Here is a 10214-nt window from a genome sequence, read left to right on the forward strand (position 1 = left end):
TTGAGCTGCTTGTTTTCACTGTGTAACCACAATTTTTAACCACCCCCGATATATTTAGATTTGACTTTCACGCGGTAATACTCTATAAATTGCACAGGTTAATACACTGGAATAAGGCCCATGTACCAAAACGTTACTCAAATCTAGACTTTGGAGGTGGAACACCTTTATTATAACATGCTTGATTGCTGACGAATGCCTTTGTACAGCGGTGGATATAAAAAAGCTTTTTGTTTTCTTGTTTTGTAATGTATGGTATTTAATGTAGGTAACATTATTGTATTTAGAGGTATGAGAGGACTGGCAATATTTTTGACTATTTAAAGTAATTTTGAACTCATGATATTAAAGACGTACCTCAGGATACTGATGTTTGTGGACTGGTTAGACCTGTTCCAGGATTTAATGCAACTCTCTGGATTAATATGGAATGAGATGTTTTCCAAAACACATCAATCAAACTGAAGAATCTGTTAAACAGGCATTCGGAATATATTTGCATCGCAAGGGTTTATTTAAATCCGGGACAAGGTTGTTAAAACAAAACAATCAAACAGACGAATTTTTTTTTTTTTTACTACAGCAGAAAAAGAAGATTTGGAGCAATGTGTCAAAGCATTTAAATGTTCCTGTTTTTTGTACAGGTAACATCTCAGATGGGGGATGTGTAGTCAAATGTTCACATTTGGCCGAAAATGCTGAGAAAGCAAAAAGATAAAGTTACTGACATCTCTACACAACTTTAATAGGAGAGACACAAAGTTTCTTTTTTTTTTGTCTTGCAGTGGGGGATAATGTTAACAATTGTGATTGGCGCATGATCTGTCCATGCCATCTTGCTCTCAGCTGCTTAAGTATTGATAAAGCATAGGGCGGGCAGCGTGGTATTTCCTTCTTCGTCTATATGTACTCTAAGGAGACGAAGCGGTAAAGAAAATGAATGGCTGAATGATGCTTATGGCTTCAGTTTCAGATTTATTTCTAAGACTTTTCAGCTGCTCCAGCTGAAAACGGATCCCCCATTTTGTGATGGTGTAGGTGTAACAGAAAAGTGTCCAAATACTTCTGTCCATAACATGTCGTAGCAGTCTTTGCACAAGTACATAATGCAAGAGCTGCCACTTCTAAGTCAAATAGTTACATAACATGGTCAGGAATATTTCTGCACTCATTGGCTGACAACTTAGCGTGTGGGTAGCTTGTGAGTAACTGACTTCCAACTGAGCGTGGCTGCCTACTCAAGTGTGTGTGGGGAAAGCAGCGAGTGAGCACCAGTCACCAGCGAGGGATGGAGAGCCTCCCGCTCGGAAATCTCCTCACGCTCTTTGCAAAGACATTCCGCTCCTTCCGCGTGGTATTAACTCGTGAATTGACGCTCCATATCTCGATCACGTAGCATGCCGCGGTTAAGCAGATGGTCATCCTCGTTGGATGAGGAACATGGGGGTGATGAAGCCAGAAGAGGATGGGAGGGGGAGGGGGGGATGAATCTAGTGTGACATATGAAAGGATTTACTGCAATTTCACATCTGACAAGAAGTGTGCCTCTGCTATGTTTCCAATACGTAAAGTGACAACCACATGCAGTGCCCGTCCGTCCATGGCAGGTACGAGAACATCTGAAAGATGGTGACAATAGTAATGTTCAGTGGCAATGGTTGGCCATGTGATCTCATTTTAAATCTCAGAAGGATTTGTATTCATATAATCCATATGACCCCAATTTACAAATCGTGCCCATGAACGTTTTTGTTACCGTGTCGAGACAGAATTTGCTTTTTTTGTATTGATTCATAAAAGATTTGCGGGCTACAACCCGTGAGTGAATAAGTAGAAATAAATATGGCGTTGTTACAACGTGACAGTATAATAATTGAAAGCAGTGGGGAAAATTAGAATATAAAATGAACAGGGTGACCTATATTTGGTGATTTCGTACGACTCATCCCCACTCTGCTATTGGGAACATGCTTGCGCCATTTTACAGAGTCAAATCATTATCCCAGTAAGATACAGCAGAGTCGAATTTGTGACTGTGTGGTGTTATGAGTTGGGTCTTGAGTCTCAAGTCCTAGCTTTCCCAGTCCGGCCCACCCAGACCATCATCCTCAGAGTCCGAGTCCGGCGAGGCCTCCTTTATTCGTCGAAGCGCCTCATAGATGCTCCTGGTCAGAGGGTCCTTGGAGGCGGCGGTGTGCTCCTGGCCTTTCCTTTCTTCAGGGGGGACTTGCCTCAGTTTGACCCCCTTGCGGATCTGAGCTAAAATGTTGTTGGAGTCGTCGTCATTCTGGGCAGCGGGGGGGAGGGCCCGTTGGTCGACCTTCTTCAGGTGGAAACTGCCTCTTTTCAGGGAGGCCAGGACTTCGTCCATGGGGCAGCTCCCTACGTAGTAGCAGACAGGAAAAGACAGAATGCATACTGCAACTGACTCGTGCAAACGGCTGAACAGCAAATACCTCGTCTGCTGTGGTCGTCAAAACCAGGAGTCTTCTTCAGCTTTTTGCGGGCGCTCACCAGCTGGCTGCTGTCAAAGAAGCGAGGATGGAAAGGGCCAAGCGGGGAGTGAGGGCGCTCCCCTGACTGCGCCTCAGCCTTCAGGCTCTCAGAGGGGGACACCTGTTCTCGTATTGGCGGGACGGGCAGAGGAGGGGGTGGAGGCGGAGGTGAGGCCGGAGACGCCAGCAGTGACGACAGGGAGCAAGGAGAGCAGAAGGAGTCTGCGGGGCCTGGCACGGGCAAAGGAGGAAGCGAGTGGGCTGCCAGGCCTGTGACAGGCTGGGTGGTGAGCGCCGAGCTGGGGTCCGTCTGCACGCTGATGCTGAGGCGCAACGGCCCTTGTGCGTCGGCAAGGGCGGAACGCTCCTCCCTTTCATCCTCGCCGTCCGTTTGCATAATCCTGCCGCGCTCTCTCCTTCTGCCGTGGGCCGCACGCAAACGCGTTGACTTGAGGATCACCTGACCCGGGTAGCGCTGGACACACAGATACGAAGATCAGCCGGCAAAAGACAGACAGGATTGCAGCTCTCGGCGTACCTGCTTGAAGGTGCGAAGTCTATCAAGAGTCTTCTGTCTCTCTTGACGGACTCTGCTATTTTTTCTCTCATCTTCCTCTTCTTCGTATTTCGGCTGTAAAATTCAGTGTGGAGAAATAAAGCTCCTCATGTCATGCGTTTAGCTAGGTGGTTAAAAAGTGAAGAAAGGTCTACCAGTGAGATCTTTGGAGATAAGGAATCATTCTGGGTGCTTTGGCGCATCAGCTGTTTCTTAATGTGGTTTGATACGCAGATCTCCTGCAGAAGGACAGGAGGACACTCATACAGGTACATTTCACACCAAATATCTAGTATATTAGGGAATTCTAAAATGTCAATGCATTTGGGATGTGGATGACTCAGGCATACACACCCTCTTGCTCTTCAGATAGGAGCGCTTGGCAGTGATGCGGCCCCTTCGTGCTTCCAGTTGCCGCGCGCTGACCTGAAGCCGCTGCAGTTCTTCCTTCTCAGCCGTGTCCTCCTCTGTTATATCATCAGCGCTTTCAAACGTGTCATAGTACACCACCTCATTCTGGTGTTCTGCAAACACATACAAAAATGCTCCATTATAGACTATCGGTCATTTCATCAAATAAAAATGTCATATTTGAATGGAAAAGAGGAGCGAATTATACCCCATTTTACAGGAAAGTATTTTTGTTTCATTTTTCAATTTCTCTTTTTATCGAATCAGAATCAGCTTGATTGTTACAAAGTGATTATGCACCAAAGCAGTTGTGTGCATTTTGGAATAAAGACATACCTGTCAACTGTCTTCGAACGCTGTCAAGCTGAGCCGTGAGAAGTAGCTCCTCACACTGAAGGATCTCAGCCTGGATGTCATACAGTTGCAACTGGAGCTCATAGTACTGTGACTCCATGTGGTCCAGTAGGGTCATCGCGTCCTCACCACTACACAGGCTCTGCATCTGAGGGGAAAGCCTGTTACTCATGCACTGTTAAATATTATGGGCACGTTTGTTCCCTTGCATACCTCCTCTCGAAGGCTGTGCTTCCTCTGCTCCAGGCTTATCTCCCGGGCTCTTTGGAGCTGCAGGTTTTCCTTGGCGACAGAGTAGCGCATTCTCTCCATGCGATCCATCGCCGCTGTCCATGAGGCCTTACCAAACTTGCGCTGGTCCACCTTCATACGATCATATACTCCTGTAAACATAGAAACACAAAAAAAAAATGGGATTGAATACAGAAACATTGTGTTGGCTGGATCTAGCCAGATAATGCTCAGAGTGAGACATCTAGTGGTCATTTTTGGTTACTTCAGTTGGTGGTTGCACATAACTCCCTCCCTCCCTCCAACCACCCACCCACCCCATTCCCTCCCTCCCTCCGTGTTATTCCGAATTGTTCCACTGCTTTAACAACTTGACACCGACTTTAGCAATCGTCTTTCATTACCTTTCTGTGCTCTCGCTGTTGTCTCAAAGTATTTTACTGTAAAATCCTGGATAATAAGGACAGCTTCTTGAGCTTTTCTCTGCCAATCAGAATCCTCCTTCTGGAGAGCGTAAATACGCCTCGGGCCCAGGTAGTCATTCTCCATAGAGATCTAGTGAGAGAGGGTTAAGCTTAGTACGTTTTCCATTCAACAATAAACCACTTTGACACTTAAGGTACAGTTTTTTTACAAAAGTGATAATACATGTATTAAATAGGATTTAACTGCATGGCATTGTAAATGCTGAAAGATGACTCGCAGCACTTTGGACTCTGAATAAGGCGATCCAAGTTCAAGTCTTGGTGGAACCTGAGCATTCTACCACGGATCATTTTCATACAGTGACTTAATAAATGAAAATGAAATGAACGTGTTGGGTGATCCAATAGCAGCACACAAACCTTAATTTATTTATGTGTCTCTGAGTCGGCAGGTAATTGGAGATCCACCGAATGCCACTCACAGCCCACTTTTCCATTCAAATGCTTTTTTAAAGCGTCATTAGGTACGCCTGTACAATGTAATAACGTTTCCTTTCATACAAGTAACTGCGCTTAGTTGATTGACCTCGTCAGCGAGGTATTCATCTTCATAGCGGTTGGAGTGGTGAAGTAGGTTAGGGCATTATAATCAATCCATTCATCGCTTTGCATAGTGCGTCACGTTCAAAACATATTTGAGTTGCCAGCTCACCACATGTGGTGGTTAAGCATCGATCGGACGTGAGATGCCTCTATTATGCTTTCGAAAGCATTTGTGAAGTGCGATCGCTTGTCTGGCGGGTTAGTTACCTTGATCTGTTGTCTGCGCAGCATGGCTAGCTCTCTCATGTCTCGGAATGGCTGCAGCAGATACTGGTACAGTTGCGTGGAGGCCTCCAGCAAGCATCCATAAGCCTGGTCCTCCTCCTCATACAGCGCCAACAAGTCAACCATACTTTCCATGCTTCTGTGTTTGTCCAGAAGCTGCACAAACACATACAAGAAAAGAGAAACAAATGTAAGTTGGTCGACTTATTTGAGCTATATCAGCTTTCACTCGCACTCCACTGGCTAAAAAGAAAGGATGCTTTGTGGAACTGTAAATACTGACAGCACAATAAAGTGCACATGGTGCTGAATGTGATCTACTTCTAGGGAATAAGATCAATAGTCACACGTTTTGTTGCCAGACTGACCAGGCGAAATGCAGCTCTGAAATACGTCAACCGTCACAGAGGATCGATAGGACAGTGTGTGTGTGTGTGTGTGTGTGTGTGTGTGTGTGTGTGTGTGTGTGTGTGTGTGTGTGTGTGTGTGTGTGTGTGTGTGTGTGTGTGTGTGTGTGTGTGTGTGTGGCGTGTGTCTTCTGGTGGCCTCATTTTAGTACTACTAGAAAACAGATGAATATTATGAGCTCAGATAGGAGCTGGTTAATTGTTAGCCCGCATTTGTATCAAATTTACACCTTTGTTAGTACGGCAATTTAAAGTGACCCTCTATCTGTTTCTTTTATTTTCCTTTATTACAATATGGACTAATTACTAGTGGGAGCAGGTCATATTAAACTAGAAGCAAACCTTGTGTTTGCAACTGTTGACGTACTGTTGTGGTCCGTTATTATCCTTGTAAAAGAGTGAAAAACTCACTTCTTGCAGGTGTTTACTTTCACGGAGAAGCACCTCCTCGTATCCACACTGCCTCAACTCGCTCAGGCTCTCGTAATACTCGTCCGGGTCATCGTTTTCTGTGAATAGAACCTGCGAGAGGATCTTCCAGCCGCATATATCAAGCGCATGGCCAAGGTAGAGCTGCAACTTGGAACACAGCTCATCCATCTCAGTCTCGGAGACCTCAGCCGGTCCAAACAGCACCGTCCACATCCCGCTTGGTTCTTCTGGAAAGACGGGGAGGCAGTCCTCCAGTTCTGAATTGACAGAACACAGTTGCTGATGGACAGCCCGGAGGTCCTGGAAGGAAAAGAGGCCCGCCCAGCTGCAGTCTTCCCGGTTCAGAACATCCTCCAGGTCCAAAGAGTCCACAGGGGGCAGCTGCTCCTCTTTCTGTGACTCTGTATCAGAACCGACGTGAGATGACACATAGTTGACCACAGTTTTAATCCTGACAGGGCTTAATTTGGAAACTGGGTGCTTGCTTTTAAGGCCCTTTACCGCAGCCTCCCTGGCTCCTAAGCCAGGGCTCCTGGACACTTTGTCCCCGACGGGACTTCCGGCCCATCTTGTTTTGTCTCCATCCTCAGACGGAGGGTCTCTGCTGCTGGCGCCAAAGCTTCTCCTTTGCGCAGTCCGGTTATGACACGTTATGGCAAATTTGCCTTCCACTTCGTTCCAGGCTACGATAAAAACAAATTTGTTCTTCTCCTTGTCTTCGAACGCATTTGGGCGAACTGCAACCCAGCCCGACTCAAAATTATCCTCCATTGTGAATGACATCCCTGCAAAGTAATGCAACCACACCGCTATGCGCATGAAGGCATCAATGCGGAGTTATCACCATTTACTCAGTTTACGAGCTCGTCCGTCGCTTTGAGAAATGCGCGGTGACATTTCCATCCACTTGGATGTCAGGCAGCCAGTGTTCGAGCTACATCAATAGCATAGCATTGAAGGAGCATCACACCACGGCAAGTGCGCATCGTCTAACCACCGCGGACCGCATTTCAAGCAATGATCCTCACCCTTCGCATCGTAAACTGATGCAAACATGCTCACCGTGTAACCTTGCAACGCAAAGGAAGGATGCAATTTTTAAAAAAAGAGTCAATCAATCCCGCAGCAAGCAATCTGTGAGATTAGTGTTGCCTCCGAGGAAATAATGTTGACATGTTTACCTAAACAGCTGACCGACCACTGGACCACACAGACCTAAAATGATGATGCCTTCAAAGGCAGTGGGAAACGTGGGGAACCAAACAAATGAAAAATGCGTCAAGATAATTTAGCTTTTCATTTAGTTGTTGTAATTGCTTATTTTTCCCCTCATAGTGGAGGCGTTGTAATTATTGCTATTTAACAATTTTAAGAGCAATAATCTTTAGACTCATCCATACAAAGATATTTAGGTAAACACCGCCTTCATATTTCTTAGGGTCTAAATCTAATCGTGATTTTATTTACACAGGTGAATGATTTTGAACAAATTGTATTTTATTTGCTTGGTTTTAACTAAGCTAAATCAGTCCTTCTCAAATAGTGTGGTGGGTGTATCAGGGGTGTGTGAGCCCAGATAATATGTATTATTATTATTATTATTATTATTATTATTATTATTATTATTATTATTATTATTATTATTAATTATTATTATTATCATTGCTGTAATTTTGTATTTATCTTTTTGATCTGTTTAATGTTAATATGCATACAACGTGATGCAGAGGTGTATACACTTATTTATTTTATTGACGCATTATACTGTAGCAACTTTGTACATAGTAAGAGCTCTGAAGTTTCCGATTGCCTAGGGAGGCCAAGAAGGCAGCAAGAGGGAGGAGACGGCGGAAAAGGGTGACGGCAAAAAACGTAACTTCCGGGCGGGTCAATTCAATAGAACCAACGAATGCTAAAGTTTGTTTTGTGAAAATCGACTTTAATGGGTTAGCGATCGAAAATAAACCCTATCACAAAACGAACTTGTTTTGTGAGTTCTAACGCTATTTGTTGGTTATCACTGATCGCTGTATCATTATCGCTTAACTGTAATATTTCGTTTAAAGATTTGATCGGACTCCATTTATCAAGGTAACTTTAATTTTATGTTCTTCGTTCAATTATGCACTTCCAGCATTCATTTCAAGCTTAAATGTATTTGATCGCCAAAGCAGTGCTTCTCATCTGTCGTCGTCAAGTCGTAATACAAATTTAGAACAGCAAAAAAAAAACATTTTGAAAACAGGTAGCATATTTAAAAACATAGCTCCGCGAGTACACGGTGAAAGTGATGTCTGTAAAAAAGAAGAAGAAAAATGATTTGTATTTGTTTCTGCAAAGTTGTGGCATCATGGAGCCTTCTGACGATACGGGAAACCAGGAGGAGGACGTGCCCCTCAACGATGGATCCAATGGCCAATCTGACATCTCACCAGACATACTCAAGTGCGCTTCTTTCATGATCATAAGTATCCTATGTCATATTTTATTATTGTATTTACTGTCGTCTCTTTCAGAATAAAAGAGCAGCTCTTTAACCAGTGCTTTGAGATGGAAGTGCAACTTAATAGAGGTCAAATTTTCAGCCCTTTCTGACAAATTTCCTTCCTGAGGACAAAAGTGAATGTCAACTCTTCTCTTGCAGGAACAAATCTGAGCCCGTGCTCTAGCGCTGAAGCAGAGGAACGCTTGTGAGTGCTTGATTTGTTAACCCAGTCATTCGATTGGCGAATGACAGATGTTTGTCTTTACAGAGCAGGCAATGTCAGCGAGCTGGAAAGAATCAAGGCCCTTCATTTTAACAGCACACTAGCTTTGCACAGGTAAACCATAAGCTAATATTTACTTGTCAAACTGATATTAGGTCTAACAGTATCTTTATTATTGTGGTAAATGACATGGTGGAAGACAGCTTGACTTTGCATTCTTTAGATGACAATAAAAGATGCACTGATTACAAAAATATGATCAAATGAAACAACAATATTCACCTAATGATTAAAAGAAGACACAGCAATGATCACATGGCATTATTTTTCATCTGTGACACTCAAGGTGTAGGACCCCCAAAAAATTGCCAAAGTAAAGTTAACTTTAAAGTTGTAATTTGTACTGGATTGTACAGCTCTACCAAATAAACTGACCTGAACAGGTTACTGACTTGACCTATGTTTTAGAATGCAGATGTGGCATGCCATTGAAGAAAAGATGAAAGAAAATAATTCAGAGACTGAGTAAGTTCACAGAAACAATTAAAGTAGAATTATTTTATGAAAAAAAAAAAGAAAGATGTTGTCAATTTGATACACTTTTATGTTGTTTTCAGTGCACTGAAAGCCATCAGTGATCGCTGCACGATGCTTTGCTCACAGATCAAAACAGCACAGGAGGTAAACAACTTTCAGCATTTGTTTTTTTGGACCATAAATTGCACATGAATGATAATCATTATTTAGCCTAGATCCTGGGCTGTGATATGCTGAAATACTAATAAAAGTTTTCTCATTTTTCCTTCTTGTACTTAAAGGAATCAAGGGCTCTTCAAGATGAAATCACAAAACTCCAGAAAAACAGGCTTGGTTAGTAAACATGGTTTACAATCGACTTTTTTTGGTTGTTTGATATGTTTGATAACATATTTGTATTGTGTTTAGAGCTGAAGCGCCTCTTGCATGAGAAAATGAAAGAGATTGAAGACTTGAAGGTGAAGAAACCGCACCCGGATGCAGAAAAGTACAAAGCTGTTTTGGAGAAAGGCCGCACAAACTTGGAAGAATTAACAAAGATGGTCATCATGGGACAGAATATATTAAGGGTAAAAACAAAACAAAAAGTTCAGAGAACTCATTTTAAATTTGTAAGAATTATTTCTTCCATGTGCAGGGACTTCTATTGGCGTACAAAATAAACTGGATGGACGATCGAGAGCTACGAGACATAGCCCTGACTCTGGAGGAATTTCCCATCACCGACTAAAGAAGCCCACATGTCTGTTGTGTGTATGTGTTTGTTTTATGTTTCGAAGATTAAATAAATAAAATCTATAGAGCTGGTAGTTGTTGCTGTCATACCGAGA

General features: G+C 43.3%; 2 protein-coding genes across 3 annotated transcripts; one reads left to right on the forward strand and one right to left on the reverse strand.

The window, feature by feature from the left end:
- Positions 1-533: 533 nt before the first annotated feature.
- Positions 534-7326, reverse strand: LOC147058104 (junction-mediating and -regulatory protein-like). Of its 2 annotated transcripts, XM_085910096.1 has the most exons (11): positions 7202-7326; positions 6119-6924; positions 5283-5456; positions 4452-4602; positions 4030-4199; positions 3799-3964; positions 3406-3575; positions 3207-3290; positions 3034-3126; positions 2457-2970; positions 534-2382 (listed from the first exon to the last, which is right to left on the reverse strand). In XM_085910096.1, exons 2-11 carry the CDS (start codon positions 6920-6922, stop codon positions 2072-2074), a joined length of 2637 nt encoding a protein of 878 aa, XP_085766222.1. In that variant the 5' UTR covers positions 6923-6924; positions 7202-7326; the 3' UTR covers positions 534-2071. The 2 variants fall into 2 exon arrangements, with proteins under 2 accessions (XP_085766222.1, XP_085766221.1); XM_085910095.1 differs by lacking the exon at positions 7202-7326 and having other exon boundaries at positions 6119-6958.
- A 664-nt stretch (positions 7327-7990) lies between these two features.
- On the forward strand, positions 7991-10186 carry cenph (centromere protein H). The gene is made up of 10 exons (XM_085909118.1): positions 7991-8230; positions 8480-8584; positions 8656-8711; positions 8784-8829; positions 8893-8961; positions 9316-9372; positions 9465-9528; positions 9666-9717; positions 9793-9953; positions 10022-10186. Exons 2-10 carry the CDS (start codon positions 8490-8492, stop codon positions 10112-10114), a joined length of 693 nt encoding a protein of 230 aa, XP_085765244.1. The 5' UTR covers positions 7991-8230; positions 8480-8489; the 3' UTR covers positions 10115-10186.
- The last annotated feature ends 28 nt before the right edge of the window (positions 10187-10214 follow it).

The sequence above is a fragment of the Syngnathus leptorhynchus genome, chromosome 4 (genome assembly GCF_054491065.1).
Source record: "Syngnathus leptorhynchus isolate UIUO chromosome 4, UIUO_Slep, whole genome shotgun sequence".
NCBI classification, from domain to species: domain Eukaryota; kingdom Metazoa; phylum Chordata; class Actinopteri; order Syngnathiformes; family Syngnathidae; genus Syngnathus; species Syngnathus leptorhynchus.

What these genes read in the sequence shown, in the direction of transcription:
- LOC147058104 (XM_085910095.1), bottom strand. Translation starts at nt 6,958, where the DNA reads ATGCGCATAGCGGTGTGGTTGCATTACTTTGCAGGGATGTCATTCACA. An exon ending in AACAGCGAGAGCACAGAAAG is followed by an intron (nt 4,200 to 4,451) that starts GTAATGAAAGAC and finishes CTATGTTTACAG; the next exon opens with GAGTATATGATCGTATGAAG. An exon ending in TATCTCCAAAGATCTCACTG is followed by an intron (nt 3,127 to 3,206) that starts GTAGACCTTTCT and finishes TGAATTTTACAG; the next exon opens with CCGAAATACGAAGAAGAGGA.
- cenph (XM_085909118.1), top strand. Translation starts at nt 8,490, where the DNA reads ATGGAGCCTTCTGACGATACGGGAAACCAGGAGGAGGACGTGCCCCTC. An exon ending in ATCTCACCAGACATACTCAA is followed by an intron (nt 8,585 to 8,655) that starts GTGCGCTTCTTT and finishes CGTCTCTTTCAG; the next exon opens with AATAAAAGAGCAGCTCTTTA. An exon ending in AGATCAAAACAGCACAGGAG is followed by an intron (nt 9,529 to 9,665) that starts GTAAACAACTTT and finishes TTGTACTTAAAG; the next exon opens with GAATCAAGGGCTCTTCAAGA.